This window comes from Crocodylus siamensis, chromosome 6 (genome assembly GCF_052110815.1).
Source record: "Crocodylus siamensis isolate JL-2025a chromosome 6, ASM5211081v1, whole genome shotgun sequence".
In the NCBI taxonomy this organism is placed as follows: Eukaryota; Metazoa; Chordata; order Crocodylia; family Crocodylidae; genus Crocodylus; species Crocodylus siamensis.
Window position 1 is genome coordinate 29,036,162 of NC_143400.1, and position 21,342 is coordinate 29,057,503.

A 21,342-nucleotide genomic window follows, 5' to 3' on the forward strand; every position below is an offset into this window, starting at 1 on the left:
CTCTTCTCCCATCCCTTCCATTTCCCTGTTCTTTATCCGAGCGGGGGCCAGCCCTTCAGGCAGGTGTGCCCTGAATGAAGCCATGCACCTTCCACAGGTGTCACTCTGATCCTCTTCCCCTGCCATGTCTGCTGCTCTGCTTTGTGTTCCCTGCCCTGGGCTCCCTGGCCCATACACTGCTCTGCTTTGTGCTCACTGCCCCATCTGCTGCTCTGTGTTCTACCCCCTGCCCTGTCTGCTGCTCTGCTTTATGCTCCTTGCCTGTGCCCCCTGTCCCATCTGCTGCTCTTTCTGCTTCATGCTCTGAACCACTGTCCCATTTGCTTTTCCACTTTGTGCTCCCTGCCCCATCTGCTGCTCTGTTTGTGCTCCCTGCCCTAGCTGCTGTCATGCTGCCTGTCTCATCACTGTTGCTTGTCCCCTTGCCACTCATAGAACACATGCCTTGGGTTGGCCACCCCTGGCTCATCTCAGCAGCACATAGCTTCTCACCCTCCTCACTGTGCAGCCCCCGCCCCACCCCTCTCTGCTTGAAACCTCCCACCTGATACTAGGGCAGCAGGTACACTCTTTCTCTCCCATCTGCTTCATACCCATCCTCTTCCCTGAAGTTCTGGCCTCTGCAGTCATGGGTCTGCCCTTTCCCTTCCGTGACATCCTTACTGATTTGTAGTGATGGCATATTCCAGGCCAGATGGCGTTAGCCCCAGCACTCCCAACACACGCCAGTTCCAGGCATAAAGACATGCCAGAGCTCAGCAGAGAGACACCTGAGCTGGCATTATTCAGGGCACCAGAGGCAGCTTGGCACAAGCCAGCCCTTGCCAGGCTTCATGCTGTGCTAGCACAGTTATAGTGAGGCCAGGTATCTCCACAATCCTGTGCAGTGTCTCTGCAGTTGCTTCTAGCTGGATTTTGCTTCCCTTAAAGCTAGTGTTGGTGTTGTCATAGAGCCACAACCAGCATGGTGGCCCTGGTTGCTTATTGCCTGGCTCAGATTTGGGATACTGTCTTCCCCACTGAATGATAAGGAAAGAAACCCTAAACCCCATGCCAGGTGCCTTGTCCCTAGACCTCAGCCACCTCCAGCCAGCTGTTGGTTTCACCCACCAGCACTGAGATCTCCAGGCTGCCTCCCAGGGAAAGAGGCCTGGAAGCCTGTGGTGAAGACCTTGGCTCCTTCCCACCTGGCTGAAGGTGAGCAAAATGGACACGCTGTGATGCTTAGAGCTGCACATGGGTTCCCAGACCCAGCCACTTGTTCAGAGACGCTCTCAATGTCCTAATCATGCAGTGCTGCTTATGGGTCCTGTGGCTGTGAAGCTGTAGCCAGCTTCAGCCAGGGACCCCCCATTTTCTCCACATTCCCTTGTAGCCCTGAGAGCATGCAGCTGCCCCAGCCTCGCACTGGCTCAGCTGTAAGCCACAACTCCCTGTTTCTGGGCACGTCACAGCCTGCCCAGGCTGCCCAGGGCAAACACAGGGGCACAGACGGAAGCCAGGGGCCAGGCTGAGGTGACTACCCCTTAATGGTGACATCACCACTGGCAAATCAGAGCTCCCCAGCAGCTTGCCCCAAAAGTTCGGGCCCATGGTGACCTGGGCCTGGTGGGGGGCAGAGCCCAGCTGGTTCACTAGGGGGTTAGCCAAAATACCGTGCACTTGGGGCTTAGAAATCCTGAAGAGTCTTTTCACTTCACGTCTTCTGCAGTCCCAGGGTCTCTTTGCAGCCCCCAAAACCAATCATTCCAGTGGGAGCCAGTTGGGCCTTTGCTTCTGGCCAGGGGCAGGAGTGGAGTAAGAAACATTAGCCCCATGCCAAAGCAACCCACTGCCTGGGGTAGCAGCATGGAGTGGGTAGAGCCAAGCTGGCTGGATGCCACCATGTGCTAGGCTGACCCAGCTCTCTTTGCAGCCCCCAAAACCAATCATTCCAGTGGGAGCCAGTTGGGCCTTTGCTTCTGGCCAGGGGCAGGAGTGGAGTAAGAAACATTAGCCCCATGCCAAAGCAACCCACTGCCTGGGGTAGCAGTATGGAGTGGGTAGAGCCAAGCTGGCTGGATGCCACCATGTGCTAGGCTGACCCAGCTCTGCCCACTCCATGCTGCTATCCCATGTGGTGGGGTTCCAGGGGTTAGTCCTAGGCCTGGGTATAAAAGGATATGCCCAGAGTGATACCCAAAACTCTAGGCCGTGCCCGGATTGTTAGATGCTGTAGCTTCCCCCAGCTGCCATTCAGCATAACCCAGTACCATGGCAGTAATGTCTGTTACTGTGGAAACCATCACTCAGTGACCCTGCCAAAATGCTGGGGCTCACTCCCCACATCTAGCTGTAGGGACTTCCAGCTCCAGTCATCCTGGCCTGGCCAGGCCTTTCCACCTGGGAGCCTGGCCCTGGGATGGAAGTCCCACAGGTAGAAGAGAGGAACTGGACTCTCCGGCGGAGACTGGGTCTGGCCTGTGTCTGCTCAGAGGTGTGGGGGGCTAGAAGGGAGCAGAGGGATGTGATGGACCCAGCTGATGATGTAGCTGTAAGGTTGGGGGGAGCCAGAGGGTTCCCCAGGTGCTGCTGTACTTCCATTCCCATCTGTGGCCACTGAAGTTGCAGCCTACCCACAGCAGCACTGGTCTGGGAGCTGCCAGCCTCTATACCCTTGGCTTTTTGAGGACAGCCCAGCCCCACCAAGCATTTCCCCCTGGGAGTCTGGGCTAGGATATGGATCCCCACCAGGTGGAAATGGCGGGGGGGGGGGTGGATCCCTTGGGTGAAAGGTGAGGTTCTAGTAACGGCCCCCTCCCTCCCTCCAGGCACCTATGGGGAGAGTGGATCTACCTCACTCTGCTCTTCCCAGAGCTGGGACATGCCCCCCCTCCTTTCTTCCCTGCCTCCCTCACCAGGAGCAGTTTCCACAGCTAACAATGCCTGTTGCCATCAGATCAACCTGAGCAAGGGGGACGAATACTGGTGGAATGCCATCCTGGAAGGGGAGGAGCCCATCGATATAGACAAGATCAACAAGGAGCGCTCCATGGCCACGGTGGATGAAGAGGAACATGCCGTGCTGGACCGCCTCACCTTTGACTACCACCAGAAGCTGCAGGGCAAACCTCAGAGCCACGAGCTGGTAGGTCTCATGTGGTGCAGGCTTCTGCCTGCCCTTGTGGGGTCCAGACCCCAAGGGAGTGCTAGGGGCTCTTCACTTGCCCTAATAGGCAGCGTTCCCTCTAAGCTGCATGTGCTGCGCAGCTTACAGGGAACACTGCTAATAGGTCCTACTGGGGATGCCATCTCTGTGAGAACCCGATGTCCCTAGGTTTAAACATCAAGCCTGGTTGTATGGGCACCTTATGGTGCATGGGCATTGGGCATCCAGTGTGGTAGTGCCAACTCCATGATTCTCCTCACAGCATGCATGCCTGTACAGGCTTCTTACGGGTGTTGCATTTATGGCACTATGCCTGCCATGTCATAAATAGCAATATGCTGTGTGTCCAATTTACAGTGCCACACAATGGCCAGCCAGCCACAAAGACATTCCATGTGCAATGCAGAGCAGCTTTGGGGCTGGTGTGTGGCACCTTAAATTGAAGGTGTGGCATGTGCCTCCCAGACCCAGGGCTGCCCCAGCCAGCACCCCGTGGCTGGCAGGAAGAGCCATGTTGTCCATCTTGGGAGGGTTGCAGCCCCCAAGAGGTTGGCTCACAGCCAGGAGATGCACCAGCTGCAGTTCCCCAGGCCAGCCCTGAGGACAGTGCCCCATAAGCCAAAGCCTGGTAGAGATCCCAAGGGGGAGCCTGGTCCACTAGGGGACAATTTGGGGACTGCTGGAGTGGGCACATGCCATCTCCCTCCCCCAAGGGGCACCAGAGTCAGCCTGGCATTGTTCTGCCTCCCAGCATGGCGGGATCTTGGCCCCTGAGAGGTAACATATGGGAAAGCCCAGAATAAGGGGTTGCATTGGGGTTCCCCAGGGCTAGAGGCTGCAAGTAGATGTGGGATGCCCTGGCCAGGCTGGAGTTGGGGGTGGGGTGAAGCCCATGGGGTTGAGCAGAGCCTGTTGCTTCCCACAGAAGGTGCACGAGATGCTGAAGAAGGGCTGGGACGCTGAGGGCTCCCCCTTCCGTGGCCAGAAGTTTGACCCTTCCATGTTCAACATCTCCCCCGGTGCTGTGCAGTTTTGATGGAGGAGCAGGCTCCAGCTCCTGCTCTGGCTTCAGCCTCCGGATTGGTTTCAAGCAGCATGGGGCATGAGGGGGAGCGTGGGTGGGCGCCCCCTTGCCCCCCCCAGCCCAGCACCCGAGCACAGGCGAAGCCTTGCCAATGCAGATTGACGTCCTCTGTCACCATGGCAACCAGCACCAGGGTTGTTTTGATCTTCTAGGGAGAGCGGAGGCCAGGGGATGCCATCTCGGAGCTGCGGCTTGGCCCCAGGACCCCTCCCTCCATGCCCCATGGCCACTGCCTTCTACAGAGCCCCATTGCCTGCCACATGCCGTGACAGGCAGCCCGTCATGACCTGGGGGCTGTGGCTGGCCTCAGCAGCCCCTTCACACTGAGTGCAGAGGGCCCTACTGCCTAGGGGATGGGCACAGCTCTCCCAGCACTAGCAAGGGGCACAGCTGTCAGCACTAGACATGTCCTGGTCATTTTGTCTCTGCTCCGTCCCCCAGCCCCACAGGGGCTGCGAGATGGGATGGGTGCTGGCAGTATCCCTGTGGCCCTGCCATACTGTCCTGACCCCTGGCACTTCCGCAAGGGACTTCTGCCGGCTTGTCTTCTTCCCACCTCACGTCCCATATCACCCCAAGCCAGCTGCCAGTGCCTTGTGCCCGTGAGTCCCACCCATCTGCTGGGGTTCGCAATAAATGTGTTTGTCGGAGCCACTGCCTCTGTGATTCCCTGCTGGAGCACTCAGGCCAGGGTTAGGTGGCCGTAGGACACTGCCACTTGCCCTGTCTGAAGTGCCTGCAGTGTTGGGTTTCGCTTGGGCAAGGTGGGGAGGCCATGCTCCTCCTAGACATCTGGGTGTGGGGGGATCTGGAGACTCGCTGCCCCACATCTTGGGGGTGACCAGGCCCTGAGGCTGTGCCCTGAAGCAAGCACAGCCTACAAGGCAGAGCCTGCAGCTGCCCACAACTCCTGGGAACCCAGCACTCATGGGAGTGGGCGCTATGCAGCCTCATAGCTGCCTGCAGCACGCATATCAACCGCAGTGCCAGCTGCCTGCCCGCCCCTGGCCTGGCAGGGCTCCTGGCTCACACAGACAGCAGGTAGTAGGGTGGGGGGCACCCTCCTCCGTGCCCTAGCCTGCCCTGACAGTGGTTGGCATCCAGCGTCACCCCAAGGCTGCTGTCTCAGGCACCTACCCCCAACTTTGAAGATTTAAAGGGACAGGACACACAACTTAAGCTAAGCCAAGATGTGAAATCCTCCTGCCCTCCACACCCAGTAGCCCCAAAATACCCAGCCCCCAGCTAGCCCAAAGCCACACCCTGTGGCATGATCCCTGCTCCTGGATGGCTGAGTGCGAAGTCACTTCCCTGTGGGAGCCTGCCTTGTGGGGGCAGATGTTGTGGTCCTAGCTGCCCAGGGTAGGAGCCATCCCCCTCTTCCCCTCTCTCCTCACCCCCACTCTGGCTGCCCCCAACCCCAGGGCTACATGGGGGTGACTCCATGAGACATGGTGGCACCCAACAGGGAAAAATGAACACGTGGCCTCAGGGGCAACCCAGGCTAGGCCATGGCCACACCTGCTTCTCAGGACCTGCCTCCAGGAGAAGGTTTGGTGACCCCAGTGCTATGGTGAGAGCAGAAACCCTGGTTTTGAAAGGGAACAGGGCTCCCAGGGAGTTGGCACTGTGAGTAGGACAAACTGCCGAGCCTGGGCTGGACAAGCCGGGGAGGGCAGAGATGTGTCTCCCTGTTGGCAGAGACACTGGGGCTGTGCCTGGGTCTATGCCTAGCATAGCGGGGCTGGGGGCCATGCTGAGTGGCCCCCATCTACTCCAGTCAATCTCTGAGTCCCAGGGCTGCACAGTGCTCCCTCCCCACACACAGTCTCTGGTTCCAGTGATCCCAATCCTAGAGGCTGGAGGCACATGTGGCCCGGCATGCAGTCAAGGGCTGGGGACACAGAGATTCCCCGCCAGGCAGGCAGCCCCTAAGGCTGGTGGTGTGGGTGTTTGGTGCACTGAGGAAAAAAGCAGCCCTATGCCACTCAAACCTGAGAGTGCCTGTGCGGGCTGCCAGCAGGGAGGTGGGCACCATGCTGTGTCTGCACGTTCTCAGGCCTCTCTGGGACAAAGCCTTCCCGCTCTTGGATGACCTGCAGTCAACCCCCTTTCCCAGTCAGTGGAGATCCCTGAGTTCAGGGAGACAAGGCCACACCGAACCCCTCCGTCCAATGCTCACAGCTGCCCGGGGTCTCATCTCCGCACTGGAAGGAACCAGACCTGAGGCCCAGCTGGGTCAGGGATGACCGTTTCCCTCCCCACTGCTGGCAAAGCAGGTAAGATCGGGGCCCCTGGCATCAAGCACTGCAGTCCCAGCTCTCCCACTGCCCCCCGGTCTGCTGGCTTCCTCCTAGGCCTCCGGCCTGCTTTTCTTAAAGCCCCAGCTCCAGGAATCGGGTGATGGGGCGAGACCGGCAGCCAGCTGGGGCTTGTCCCAGCACTGGAAAGGCCAGGGAGCGCCTCTCAAGAGGCGGGGGAGTGGCAGGAGCTCTGGCCTCTACTACAGCTGTGCTTTGTGCGGCAGTCACAAGCCGGCACCAGCGGCTGCGGGAGGTCCTGTGGTGGGACCGACCACCAGGCCCCTTCTCGCAGCCAGAGCAGGGCAGAAAAGCCAGCCAGGCCAGCGCTTGGGAGCAGAGGTGCGATGAGGGCGCCCGAAAGAGGTCCAGGCTGTCCTGGAGACCAGAGTGGACCTGGCCTGGTGGGGGCGTTCAGTGTCCCGTGCACGTCTGGGCGGCCCCCTCCTTCAGCCCAAGCCCTGTGAGCCAAGCGGGCACAGCCTGGCCTGTGGCTCCATCCTGCGCTCCCACGGGGCGGAGGGCAAGTTGGGGCAGGCAGGCTGAGGGTCCCTGCCTCGCTCGGGCCGTGGCTGGGCGGTCCTAGATGCTCCCCTCACGGGCTGGGCCCTGGGGAGCCCCCGCCGCACAGTCCTCGCTGGCGAGGGCGGGGGGCGGCCCCCGGGCGCGGGTGGGGGCTCGGAGGGCTGGGGGCAGAGCCAGGGCCGCCCGGGCCCCGCCCAGCGCCTCCCGCCTCCGGCTCCTCCCCCGCCGCTGCCGGGCGGAGCCGCACCGCACCGCGCCGCGCCGCACCGCAGCCGGAGCCGAGCCGAGCCGGCGGCTGAGTGCGGAGCGCAGCGCAGCCGCGATGGCCACCACCGTGCCCTGTACCCGCTTCACCGACGAGTACCAGCTGTACGAGGAAATCGGCAAGTAAGCAGCGGGCCGCGGGGCCGCCCTGCGCGGGCTGCAGCGCCGAGCACCGGCCGGGGGGCCGGGCCCAGCCAGAGCCCCCACCGGCCTCGCCTTGCCCCGTGCCCCGGGGCCGCAGGATCGGGCCCGCTGCCCCCCCGACTGCCTCCGGCCTGTGCTGCCCCTGGCCCCCAGCCCGGCCACGCCGGGGGCTGCTGCCCAGATGGGGAAACCGAGGCACAGCGGGTGGGAGGGTACTCTGTCAGAGGTGCCGGGCAGGTAGGCTGACGTGGCCGTGCCTGCGCCAGCCCTCTGCCTACCCCCCGCCCCAGCCTGGCATGGCTCCCCTGGGTCTCCAAGCAGAGACGTGCATGAGGGTCCCTGCACCTGCCCTGGACCTAGGGCTGGCCCTGCCACTGATGGCCGGCACCAGCCCTTGGCAAGACCCTTAACCCCCACTTGGTGTTGCTGTCCAGTGCTGCCCCTGCTTGGGACCCGGGTCCCTCTTGCCCATCAGGGCCTGGTGGGTTCCCCTCAGACATCCCGGGGTGGGGTGCTGTGACACGCCAGGGCCTGCCTGCCTGTGGAGATGGGGGGTGCGGGGGTTGGGGCGCCCCCACCCACCAGCTGCTGTCATGCTTGGCGGGGAGGGAAGCCTGCCTCTGGTGGGGGTATGTGGCTCGGCGGGAGGGCCCGGGGGTGCTGAGGCAGGACTGACTGAGGTCATGGCTAGGACCTGAGCGTGCTGTTGGGGCCGATGGTCAAGCTGCAGGGTCCAAGCAGCCCTGAAGCGGGTTGAATGCCTGGATGCAGCCAGGAGGGGGGAAGCTAAGGCACAAAGCAGGGCCCCAGGCTGTTGCATCGGCTAGGCCCTCCCGGCTGTGGGGAGCACAGGGAGGGTCACAGAGGCTGCTGGACACAGGCTCCCCCGCCCCCCAAGACCCAGGGACACCTGCCAGGGTTCCCTCCTCTTAGAGACACCTGGAGAAACTCCCTGCCCCCAGGCGCGTCATGTTTGCTCGTGCCAAGGAGATACAGAGCCTGGAGGCAAGGCCTTGGGGCTGGGGGACTCCCAGTGCCTCCCTGCAGTGGGTGTCCATGTTTGTGGAGGCTCCAGCTGCCGGCGCCCTGACAGCCGCGCTCCCTTCTCATGTCCCCAGGGCTGGGGGCATCTATGGGGGCCTCTCGTCGGCTCCTGCCGCCCTGCCATGAGGTGCCACCCCTCCACGCGAGTCTGAGCCCTGCCAGCTCCAGAGCAGATGGCTTCTCCCTTAATCCTCCCTCCGGATTTGCCTGTCCACAAGCCAGGATCAGGCCGGACGGTTCCCCCACAGCCGGCAGGGCCTGACACTGGTGGCCACTGGGTGCAAGCCTCAGGATGATGGCACATTCTCAAGGCTGGCAGGTCTGGTGGCAACAGAGCTGGGGCTTGGCTGGGGGTGGGGGTGGGGGTCGGTGGTCCCATTGTGGACAGAGGGGGAGATCCAAGAGATTTAGGGCCCGGCCCCAGGCAGTGGATCAGCTGCTCCAGGGCTCTGCGGAGGGTTAGGAGCTGTCCTGTTGGGGACAGTTTCCAGGGCATGTCAGGAGGAGCTGGCTGCCACAGGATCCTGCTGGGCCAGTGTAGTGAGCCACAGGGCCACAGATTGGCGCAGAGGCCCCAGAGACCCCCTTGCCACCGGGTCTCAGCCTTCCCAGGGGGCCTGGAGCTGCACCAGCCTCCAAGGCCTCCATCCCAGGCCACCCAGAGCCTCGTCTTCCCTTTCCCTTTCCAGGCATCCCCCCACCCTGCATCCAGTGCGGGGTACCCGGTGTTTCCATGGTAACAGACTGCTGCGGTGGCAAACACTGCAGCATGCCTCGGCAGCAGAGAGAGGCCAGGCGGGCGGGGGCGGATTGCTGCGATCTGCTCTCCGGGAGGGGTTTGGACCCCCTACAGTAAACCCAGGGTGCCCTGGCTAGGGGGGAGACTCACCACAGGGTCCCCAGCAAGTCCCCCCTACCCATGGATCGCCCACAGTACAGGGTCTCTGATGCACAGCAAAGGCATTCCACAGCCCAGGAGTCTCCAGTGTGGTGCCAAGCAGGCTGGGGGACCCAGACATCGTGGCAGGGTCCTGTATGCTGATATCTGGGAGACCCCCCTGCTTTGGAGCTTGTGGCCACACAGGACTCAAGAGAGGTGGAGGCAGGGAGCAAAACCTGGCAGCTGCAGTTTGGGGACTCCTGCCGTAGACCTCCTTGCAGCGTGGGGGGGCTTTGAAAGTCTCCAGAGCACTGAGCAGGACTTGGCAGCTCTGGGGCGTGGCTGGGGCTTCCCCCTGCGGGCTGCATTGGCCCCATGCCTGGGTGGGCGGACGTGGGCTGGATGGTGTCGAGGCTAGGAGCCTGGTGCTGGAGGGGAAAAGTGTGGCTGCGGGGAGAGGGGAGCCTTGTCTCCTCCCAGCAGGCTGGCACAGTCGTGGCTCCCCTCCTCCTTGCCCTCAGGGTCACTATATCTCTGGTACGTGGTGCTGTACAGACCCGGGGCTGCTCCGTGCCACCAGGACAGTAGAGGCAGGTGCACTAGGTGCAGGAGGGTGAAAAGAGACTGTCAAAGGAAGGATGAAGCACAGGTTTGCACCCTTGAGAGAAGTGAAGCACGCTACTAGGGCCAGGCTCCATCTTTCAGCGAGTCCAGACCCCTCACCTTCTTCTGCCAGGATAAGCCAAGGTGTCTTTTGGGCTGGATCATCCTGCCCTTCTTTCTAGCTCTGCAGTGATGACAGTGCCTGTGTGTAGGACAGGGGTCAGCAACCCCTAGCACATGTGCCGAGCATGGCACGCAAGGCCATTTTGCTCAGCACACTACCGCCAGCCCGGGCTCTAAGCAGGTGCTGCCAGCCACAGAGCCCAGGCTGCTCCCAGCAGGCGGCTGGGAGGCTCCAAGCAGACTAGGCTCTGTGGGCTGGCTGCAAACAGCTGCTCCGGGCTCCGGCATGTCGGCACTCCAGCACCTTCCAAGGTAGACATTGTGGGTTTTTTGGCACTCCAGCCAAAAAACGTTGCCTACCCCTAGTGTAGGATGACGGCTATCCTCAGGATGGGGATGGGTGTTAGCAGCCTGGAGGCTATATTTCCTTCTGTTTGGCACAAGGGAGAAGGACACCAGGAGGGTAGACGGTTATGGCATTAGCTGGCTTTTTGGGAGACCCCCCCCCCACCACAGATTCTCCATGTGGCCATGATCAAGTCCCCTTGCCTTTCTGGCCCCAGCTGGACACTGGGGGAGAGGGACCTGCCTCACTTTGCCTAGTAGAGACACCAGGTGATGGGGCCTTGCTCCAAGGGCCATGTCCCTAGTAGACGCAGAGCCATGCCCCATTTCTCGCTTCCCAGGGCCTATGTCCTTTCCCCTTCCCTCAGTGCTCATCACATGGGACCCGTGCTGTTCTGGTGGTGCATTTTTTTGGGGTGGAAGCAGCAGTAACACGGTGAATCTTAGGTGTCCATTGGAGGGCAGCTGGTGGGTGCTGTAGTGTAGACAGGACTTCGGGGCTGGTGCACAACCCACTGGAACAGTGTAGTGTAGACAGGGCTCAGGAGCTGGCAAGGCCTGGGGGACAGGAGGGAACAGCTCCAGGGCTTGCCAGTTTGGGAGGGGCCTGGCACCTCTGATCCTGTCATCCTTGGCTTTGCAAAGGCCATGGAAGCCAGGAAAGGCTATTCCTGTCATCATGGGTCTTCCAGCCCGGGTGTTGCTATCAAAGACACACAGCCCACACCAACATGGGGTAGAGGCTCATTGTGCATAGTGGAGGTGTGGGATTTCCTTTCCCCCACCCACGCTGGCTGCACCCCAGCCCAGGCCCTCTCACTGAGCCTTGCCTGGAGTGCAGGGGAAGCCCAGGAGAAAGCCTCTGCCAAACCAGTGTCTCTTTGAAGGAGCCCCTTGCTGCTCCCAAACTTTGAAGGTGCATGGAGTTCCCTGTGCCCACCAGGGTGCCCACCAGACGCCTCCAGGAGAGGCTGAGATGTGGGTATGGAAATCACGGTGCTCTGGAAGCCTCCAGCCCAGTTTCAAGCCCTTTGCTGTCCCTGCCAGCTGGGATCACGGGCCCGCAAGAGCCCAGCATGCTGCTGTCTCCGCTGGCCATGGGACAGCGCTGTGAGTCTCTCAGGAGCAGGTCCAGACTGCAGCTGCCCTGACCCCATTTCGGCAGCCCCCACCCTGCCAGATAGTGCAAGGCCCAGCTTCCCGTGATGGCTGCCTTCGAGCATCTGCAGTTTGCCAGGCTGCTTTCCCTAAAGCCAGAGGGAGCAGAAAGCTGCTTTGCTCCAGGGAGGTGGTGACAGCCATTCGGGTGTCCCTGAACCCCCCTGGTAGTCATGTCCCCACATGGCCGGGTCTCCAGGTACCCCTTCCCCTCTGGCTTGGGCTCCCCCTGCCCCCTTGACTTCCTGGGGCACTTGGCGCTTCGAGAGCGAGCAAGCTGACTCCCAACCCCACAGAGCAGCCCTCCGTGCTGTTCCCAACCCCCCAGAGGCTCCCGGGTGCTAGAAAACTGCCCAAGCCGGGTAACACCAAGCTCCTGGATGCCAGGACCCCCAGACACAGATACTGCAGGCAGGGGCCAGGCTCAGGAAAGCCCTTGCTCTCTGAGTCAGGCCATGCAGAGCTGGTAACAGTGGAAATTGTGGTGGGACCCCAGGGAAGCCGTACTGTTGGGGTTGAAGGACAGCAGTAAAGGCAGCCACAGGATGGGGAATTAATTGATGGACCCCGCGCCTGTGTGTGCACGTGTTGTGGGGGAGGGGAGAGGGGCTGCCCATGGAACTTTCCAGACACCTGCTGGGAGGAGCAGTCGCGAGGTCTGACCGCTCACGCAGGCTCCTAGCCCAAACGCAGGACCCCCATCGAACCCAGGAGGTGCACAGCCCCACCGGGGGGCCGCCCTGTTGGACCCATGCTGGCCACGGGCGACGACCTGGTGCAGGGGCTGCGGGGGCGCGACCACCTGGGCGACAGCGGTCATCGCCTGCTGGGATTCACCATCCAGCGCAAGGCGGCAGAGGCCGGCAGCAAGGCAGCAGCCCTGGGCTTCAGGAGGGCGGACTTCAATGAGCTAAGGAGACATGTTGGGGAGCCACTGAGGCCCCGGAGGGGAGAGGAGCCGGGTGTCCAAGGAGAGTGGTTGTTCCTTAAGGAGACGATCCTCCAAGCCCAAAGGGAGGTAATCCCAACACGGATCAAAGCGGGCAGGAGGGCACAAAGGCCCCCATAGCTCACCAAAAGCATCCAGGAATGTCTCCTAGCTAAAAGGGAGGCACGCACCCAGGGGCAGGGAGGGGCCATCCCCAGGGAGGACTACACTGCGGTTGCTCGGGGATGCAGGGGGGCAGGAAGGCCAAGGTGGAGATGGGACTGGGAAGAGCTTCCCAGATCAAAGACAACAAGAAGTCCTTTTTTAAATGCATAGGGGGCAAAAAGAAGGTACCGGGTAACGTGGGGCCCCTGCAGGACACACTAGGAAATCTGGTCGTCACACCAGACGACAAAGCTAACCTATTTAATGACTTCTTTGCCTCTGTTTTCCTGAGCAGGGACCGGGTCACCCCCCGACCGGTCCCCCCCCAGGCCCCAGGGGAGGTGCACCCAGGTCAGGGAGGATCTGGTCAGGGAACGTCTGGCGGGACGGGATGTATTCAAATCAGCCGGTCCGGATGATCTCCACCCCCAAGTGCTGAGGGAATTAGCTGCGGTCATTGCGGGCCCCCTGGCACGGCTGTACGAGCACTCGTGGTGCTCTGGTGTGGTGTCAGAGGACTGGAAGAGGGCCAGCGTGGTTCCCGTCTTCAAAATGGGGAAGAAGGAGGACCCGGGAACTATAGGCCAGTCAGTCTTACCTCGATCCTGGGTAAGCTTTTTGAGAGTTATCCCAGCACATGTCCACGAGGGGCCAGCAGGGGAGATTATGCTCGGGGGCAACCAACACAGGTTCATTAGTGGCAGGTCCTGTCAGACCAACCTGGTGGCCTTTTACGATCAGATCACCAGATCATTAGATGCAGGGGTAGCAGTGGACATAGTTTTCCTGGACTTTCGGAAGGCCTTCGACACTGTCTCTCACCCCCTTCTCATTAAGAAACTGGGGGGGCTGTGGTGTAGACACCCACACAGTCAGATGGGTCACCAACTGGCTGGAGGGCCGCACCCAGAGAGCGGTGGTGGACGGGTCATTTTCGACCTGGAGGGATGTGGGCAGCGGGGTCCCCCAGGACTGGGTCCTCGGGCCTGCACTGTTCAACATCTTCATCAGTGACTTGGACGAGGGGGCAAAAAGCACCTTGTTCACATTTGCTGATGACACTAAGATGTGGGGGGATGTGGGCATGCTAGAAGGGAGGAATAGGCTACAATCATACCTAGACAGGTTACAGGGGTGGACAGATGAGAACAGGATGGGATTCAACACAGACGAGTGCAAGGTGCTGCACCTGGGGAGGAACAACGGCACCATACCTACAGGCTGGGGAACTCCCTTCTCGTCAGTGCAGAGGCAGAAAAGGATCTTGGAGGCATCACTGATGCCAAGATGAACATGGGCCGGCAGTGTGGGGGCGCAATCAGGAAGGCCAACCGTACCTTGTCATGCATCCACAGATGCATCTCGAGCCGGTCCAGGGAGGTGATCCTCCCCCTCTATACAGCACTGGTCAGGCCGCAGTTGGAGTACTGCGTCCAGTTCTGGGCGCCGCACTGCAGGAGGGATGTGGATAGCATGGAGAGGGTCCAGAGGAGGCCACTCGCATGATCGGGGACAGCAGGGCAGGCCCTATGAGGAGAGGCTGAGGGACCTGAACCTGTTCAGCCTCCACAAGAGAAGGCTGAGGGGGGATCTTGTGGCCTGTTACAAACTCGTCAGAGGGGACCAGCAGGCATTGGGGGAGTCCCTGTTCCCCCGAGCACTGCCAGGAGTGACCAGGAATAGAGGTCACAAGCTGGCAGAGGGGAGATTCAGGCTAGATATCAGGAGGCGCGACTTCACTGTGAGGGCGGCTAGCGTCTGGAACCAGCTTCCAAGAGAAGTGGTGCTGGCTCCTACCCTGGGGGTGTTTAAGACAAGGCTTGACAATCACCTTGCTGGGGTCATTTGACCCCAATACTCTTTCCTGCCATAGCAGGAGGTCGGACTCGATGATCTGCTCAGGTCCCTTCTGACCCGACCAACTATGAAACTATGGGGTGGAAGGGAACATGGTGTGGCTCCAGGGATGATTGGTTGCCAGGTGCATCTGGCTGGCACGTGGTGATGGGGTGGGTTTCCCAGTGTGAGGAAGGCTCTTCCAGAATCTCCTGCACCCTGAGCTGTCCCCTGGCTGCTGGTGGATAACGAGGGTCAGGAGCAATTAAGCCCCCCAGAGCCATTCACCCCCCATCTTGTCCTTGGAGAACACCCTTGCCCCCCCAGCCCCTGACAGCCTTCCTCTGGGTCCTGTCCCCTTGCAAGGGCATGGGGGAGGAAATTAGATGCTGCTTTAATGAGCAGGGAGGTATCACTGGGAGGGGAAAATTCTCAAGGCGGGGGAATGAAACCCCTGGGTTTGCCAAGCAGCAAAGCCCCAAGGACAAGAGTGAGGTGGGGACAGAGAGCCCCTCATGTTCCCTGAGGTGATTCTGGAGGCTGGAGAGATGGAGATGGGCCTTGTGGGGCTGGCAGTAGGGCCTGGGCTCTGGCAGGTCCTGGTCTGTCCTGTCCCTGCCCTGATGCTCTGTGGTGAAAAGGGCCAGAAGTGTTACATGCTTGCACAGTGCCCTTGGCTGCACAGTGCCCTCACGTCTGGAAACCACAGCCCCCGCCATGTGCTCTCAACCCCGTCAAGGCCTGAGGGCAGCCACCTCAAGCTCAGCCTCAAGCCACCATTGCAAGTCTCATGCATGCCCCCTCACCCCAGGGAGACTCTGCAAACTCTCAGCCTTGTTGTTAGGGAGCTGAAGGGTGCCTGACAGGGCCAGGGGTCAAAGCTCTTCCTGCCTCTCCTGCTCCATGGCGTTAGGAGACAGCAGAGGCCTGGGTGCGGCCAAAGCCACCTCAGGGGTCCCTTATGGCCTCGGTAAGCAAATCCATCCTCCCTGGGGCCTGGCATGGACCTGGCAGGGGGCTCTCAAGAAGATGTGGTTTCAGAGGCGGCCAGGAGAGGGAGCCATCAAGGATCTCTTTGTCCCCAAGTCCATGCCTGGCAGGTCCCTACCCCCCCCCCACCTCATCTGGGCTGGTGCAGGTTTGCTGGAGTCTGGACAGTGAGTGTCCTGTCTCGCTCTCCTCTCCTCTCTCTAGGGGGGCCTTCTCGGTGGTGCGGCGCTGTGTCAAACTCTGCAGTGGCCATGAGTACGCAGCCAAGATTATCAACACCAAGAAGCTGTCTGCGAGAGGTAGGTGTGTGCCCAGCCTGGCTGCTGGTGGGGGAAGAGGTGGGCATGGCCCTCATGATGGAGGGGAGAGGGCATCAAGGTTGTTGTGGTGTACCCAGTGGTTCTAGCTCCCCTTACCTTTGCCAAGAGGAACCGGTGTCCTCATGCAACTCGTTCAGAGCATCAGGGGCTGCAGAGAGGGCCCTGTCTGCTGCGGCTGGTGTGGAGGGAGCTGGCAGCTGGCTCTGCAAATGCCCATATGATCAATCCCAGCTGGGGCACAGACCCTGCTGCACAGCTTTGCTTGGCGCCCCGCAGCACAGGGCTCCACATTGGTGCTGATTGCTTTGTGGTCAAGTATTCAGTTCCCTTTGCAGAGTAGTCAAGAATAGATACTGACAGCATAAGCTTTCACGAACCTGGGCTCACTGATGCCACGACGGCCGAGCCCTGGGAACAGACTGAGAGAACCGGTCAAGGGTTTCTGGTGGCATCTCACACCCCGGCTGGGTGATGCAGGGTGGTATGGATGTGAGTGCCTGTAGCTCAGCCTTCTCCCCAGGGAAAGTAGGGATTTAACGTGACAGTTGCAACAGGTGTCTGGCAGAGTTAGCACTGGCTGATGGTGGCTTCATAGTAAATGGGGAATCGTCTTTGCTATGGGGGCATCCATGAGAGAACTGCAGGGGCACAAGAGACAGTCACTGTGTTCACCAGGTTTGTGCCTCTGGCTGCCAGCTGCTGAATGATGTAGGACAGCTCTCCCGTTCCTTGGGGAAGTGAAGACACAGCAAGGAGCCTAGACACCACGGTGATGGGCGCAGGATGAGGGGGTCCATACCCCACCTCAGGCATGCTGGATCTACTGCTCCATGCTTGCAACGTCATGGGTGATCTCATGCTTGTCTCCAAGGCGACCAATGGCAACATCACCACCTGACGCACACGACGTCATGTCATGGCAGCCAAAGATCCTCACTCATCAGGGTGATGAATGCCTCTGGCTGCAGTGGAGGAGACATGGAAAGCCACTGTCCTAGAGGCACCACTTCCCCAGCTGCCCCAAGAGAGGCAATGTTACCTGGGGAAGAAACTGCCTGGCGTTAAAACAGGGGTAGAAACAGAGTTATGGGGGGCTTACCCTCCCCTCAGAGCCAAAGCAGGGCTGCTTACCTATGTTACAGATAGGGGGAACTCAGGCATGGGCCAGCGATGTCCAGTGCTCTGGCCCTGGGGCTGCCCTTCCATGCCAGCAAATACCCACGGCTTTTCAGGTCAGGGAGATAATCCCACCTTCCCTCATCTTCATGTCCATGTGTATCAGCCCAGTCAGAGCCAGCTGCCAGGCCAGTGTGTTTGTGTAGGTCCTATGTTAAGCATCAAGGGTGCTTCTTCTCACCCACTCAGCTAAATTTTTGGAAGAAGCCACTGATATGAAATATAAAAAAGAGCTCAGGAGGGCTTGGCCCAGCTAGTGGAAACCCTCAAGGGGAAATCTGTTGTTAGAATAAAATACAGCCCTGGGATAACCTGGATTTATTCCTGGGCCTGATAAAAATCATGTGAGGTCTCTCCACTGTCAATCAACCCCTCAGAGCTATTTTGTAGCACTGGGTTGGGATACTGTGGCTCATGCAAGGAAGCCAAAAGCTAAGGCTGTATGCAGCACCTTAACTCCATCTGCTGCTGCGGGCCTGCTGGTGCTCCTCTAGAGCTCGTGATCTCATGCTGGAAGGGCTAGTTTCAGTAAGGGAAGGTTGTGGTCTGTGCAGCTCCTAGCACTGTGAAGTCCTGGCCCATGGAGAGGGATGGTTGGCACTGCTCTGACCCCATGGGTTTTGAGCAATGTCTGGGGGTGGGTGACAAGGCCGAGCAGAGGGGAAAGGGAAGTTGTGTGTGTTTTGCTTGTGGCATGGAGGAAGGAGAAAGAGGCTGCCAGAGGTGGGACATGTGTGATCAGGCTTGGCTAATCTCTGGTTGGACCCTGCTAGCCAGCAGCCCTGGCTTCAGTTCAGCCTGGAGGGGACAGCCAGCTTTGCAATACGGATTAGCAGGGTTTTAGGTGTAAGAGGTTGACGAGATTGGAAGGATAAAGACACTTAAGAGGTGCCATGGCAGAAATGTTTAAACCAGATCAGCACCTGCAGGGCTGATGGAGGATCAGAGCCTGAGGCAGTCTGGTCAAGTTGATAAGGCACCCACTGTCTGGTATGTCAGTGACCTTGTGAGCAGGGATCACTGCAGGTGGGGGAGGCAGGCAGCACCCAGGGATGTAGGCCAGTGCCCGGGGTTGTTCTGGGTTGCATGAGCAAGAGGTCAGTGCGGGGACATTGTAGGGGAAGGGGATCGGTCCTAGTCTCACCTGTCTCCTGGGGCTTTCTGGGGACCCACCACTCATAAATTGTCTAAATCTCCTAATGGGCAAATGTGTCCACCACCTCAGATGTCTCTTAGCTCTCCAGCCCCAACTTTCCTCTACTGGGCTTCACCCTGTTACCAACAGCAATCCCTCAGGAGCCAGTCTCTCTGTCAGTGACTCTGGCCTTCATGCTCTCTGTGGGGTGGAGACACCAAGGCCTCACCTAGAGGAGAACCACAGCCATGAGGTTCATGCATGAAGCTGAGGATCTCGGTCGGGCAGGACAATGCCAGCTGGCCTAGATAGAAGTTGGGGGGGGAGGGGGGCTTCTTCCCTTTGGATCAGGGGCATGAGGTTTACCAGGGGATAGTCTTTGGAGTCAGGAAGGTGCCACTGGCCATCCCCACAACATTCCTCTACAATTTGGCTGGAGTAGTAGTCACTGGTAGTTGGCTCACCGCTTATATGTCACTGGGCACGTGCCCATCTCGCCAAGCTCTGGAGCATGCACACTGCCCATTGCAGAGGCCAGGAGTGCGAGGCTGGTGGGTGACACCAGAGGTCCTGTGCGTGTTACCAGGATGGCAGCAAATCCAAGTGTCTGGGGTAGTCTCCATGCCATGGGATCTCGTGCAGCAGGGCTTGGTAGGCTCTCTGCCTTGCTTGGGGCCCAGGCCAAGTACAGTGGAAGTCTGCAGTGTCAGAGGAGACATTCCCTTGCAAGGCAAGATCTGGGCTATGACACTAGTGAGCTGCATGCTATTCCTGGCAATGTTCCCCTGAGGGGGTGATGGGCTCAGGCACACAGCCTATGGACTTGCACTTGAATCTGGCCTTTCCTCGCCTCCTAGTTCCCACTCTCCAGCCTTGCGGGTATTTCTAGCTTGGGGAATGGGATGAGGTCTCAGTATCCTTGCCAAATTACTTTTCCCCTCTGCAACCTGATGAGAGAACAGCTTCCCTAGTCTGATTGTCCTAAAAACTGACGGGCCCCAGAAACACCATGTCCATGATGAGATGCGAGTGTGGACCCATCATGGCCCATGTTTCTTTCAGTTCTGGCCTGCAACTCTAACTAAGGCATTGAGGCATGCCTCGCCAAGTTAATTTGCTTGGATCTGACCGCCACCAACGTCTGGGATCCCGCTCCATGTGGGGAGAAGCTATAGTTAAAAAAGCAGTTAGATAAGACAGGTCTGGTGTCACAAAGTGGGGGCGAATTTGGGCCATGAGCCAGGAGAAACGCTTTGCCGTTGTGTTATCTCGTGCCCTCTGTGTGGTGGCTACCCACTCAACGAGCACAGGGCAGAAGGCCTCGAACCCAAGCAACACCTCACAGCTCTCACAGGCTGCCCCTGGCTGCAGCTCTGTGCAGTGTAGAGAGTATTGACATACTCTCTAGTGCTTCTCAGCCAGGGTGCCTAGAGAGCCTTTCAGAGGCTGGCACAAGGTCAGGTGTGTGAATGCACTTTACAAAATAGCTCCGTAGATTTCAAATTGAAAACCATTCTGGCCTGTCAGGGCCTTTCTGAATTCCTCACCAGGGGAGAATGGCTCTCATGTTTTTCTGTAGCTGAGAAATGAATGAAAGCTCAGAGCTGACATTTTTGAGTGGGGCCTGGAGTCTAAAAAAGGTTAAAAACCACCGATCTCATCTTTGCCTTGCTTTTGCTGGCAACTAAGGCCCTCCTGCTGTTCAGCCTTGCCCATAGAGCTTTCCCTTGAACAGCTGATTATTCTTACACCACGCAGAGAGCTGGAAAATTGATGCATTTTGGTGGGATGGGTGAAAGCCAGCATGCCATGAGTGGGGTCTGCAGTGGGGCCAGCTGATCGTGTCCCCAGGGCTCCTGAGAGCAGCCTACTGGCAGAATGTCTTGGAGACAGCATGCACAGAGCTGTGGCAACCCCCTGGACCCTCCTAAACTGTACAGTGCTGGCCTGACTGAGCTTAGCAGTCTAGGAGCCTGGAAACCCAGCTGTGGCTCTCCTGGACTTCATTGCGTCACACCAAGGTGATCTGTGGTTTCCTGAGTTTGAATCCTCCCCTTGCTGTGGATGTTAGCATGCCCAATAGCAGTTGGCTGGTAGAAGTCAGAGGAGTGACATCTATACCTCTTCCTGGCCTGGCTGGGAGAGGCTGGACTGCATCTGAGGTAGGAAGCATGGTAGAGCCCAGTGGCCTCATTCAAGATGACCCTAGCTCTGGGCCTGGAGCCCTGGGTCGAAGCTGAGGAAGAGAGGCACCTAGTGCATGCCCCAGGCATGCGGCATAGAGCCCAGAATAGGAGGGGAATGTTTGGTCCCTACCCCTGCAGCCTGCACTGCTGGGCCCCTTCCCCTGATATCAGGCATTTGTGGTCATGTGGGAAAGTCTAGAGACCCCTCACGCATCCACAGGAGGTAGTGAGGGCTGAGTGTTTGTTTCTATGCCCAGCCAGTGTCACAGAGCAGTTTGGGATGTTGGGCCAGTGGCTTAAGGAAAGTGCTAGAGACTGTTTCATAGTTTCATAGTTGGTCGGGTCAGAAGGGACCTGAGCAAATCTTCAAGTCCGACCCCATGCCATGGGCAGGAAAGACTGCCGGGGTTGTTAAGCACTGACTTCTCAGAGGCAAGAAGAACAGTCCCCAGAGCCTTGAAAGGGCTTAGAGCAGCCAGGCACCCAGGACAAGCCGACACTCTCCCCTTCTCTGCCCGCCTCAGTTTCTCTGGGAGTATGGACACCCAATGCTGTGGCACCACAGCAAATGCACTGTGGTCGGGCTGGGATGGAGCCAACTGTGCCACACGCAGCTTATGTGGAAAATCAAGATAGAAATGATTAGTGCAGTTTGCTGGCCCATGCCTCCTTTGCCAGGGCCCATTTATATTTGGCCATGCACTAAGGCCCGTGATGAATGTAGGTGCAATCTGTCTCCAGGATGTGGCCAGGCAGCAGCTCTTCATGCAGCTTGGCTTGGCATCATGTGGTGGAGCGAACAGCCAGGCTGCAATGCCTGCAGCTTGAGCAGGGAAGAAGGATTTGATCAGGATGGTGGATCAGCTGGGAAGGGGGAGGTGGGTGCCACGGGGCTCAAACTGGACCTGCTGCCTTTGCCCCATGCAGGGAAGGGAGTCACTGTCTGCCCTTGGCATGGGGTAGACCCAGGACAGCATGACCCCCTCAC

The 21,342-nt window shown here is 59.3% G+C and overlaps 2 protein-coding genes across 24 annotated transcripts in view; both read left to right on the forward strand.

The window, feature by feature from the left end:
- The window catches only part of NUDCD3 (NudC domain containing 3), a 45,572-nt gene extending 40,689 nt beyond the window's left edge, over positions 1-4,883 (forward strand). The window contains exons 5-6 of the mRNA XM_090051883.1: positions 2,939-3,127; positions 4,074-4,883. Of these exons, the coding sequence (XP_089908009.1) occupies positions 2,939-3,127; positions 4,074-4,184 (300 nt within the window). The 3' untranslated portion in view covers positions 4,185-4,883. The remainder of the gene's footprint in view (positions 1-2,938; positions 3,128-4,073) is intronic.
- A 2,274-nt stretch (positions 4,884-7,157) lies between these two features.
- Positions 7,158-21,342, forward strand: part of CAMK2B (calcium/calmodulin dependent protein kinase II beta) — a 65,570-nt gene continuing 51,385 nt past the window's right edge. For 3 of the 23 annotated variants that reach the window (XM_090052735.1, XM_090052737.1, XM_090052738.1), the window contains exons 1-2: positions 7,191-7,444; positions 15,742-15,836. In XM_090052735.1, coding sequence (XP_089908861.1) covers positions 7,380-7,444; positions 15,742-15,836 — 160 coding nt within the window. In that variant the 5' untranslated portion in view covers positions 7,191-7,379. Of the gene's footprint in view, positions 7,445-15,741; positions 15,837-21,342 lie in introns of all 23 variants that reach the window. The other 20 variants (XM_090052723.1, XM_090052729.1, XM_090052730.1 and 17 more) reach the window with 17 other exon arrangements.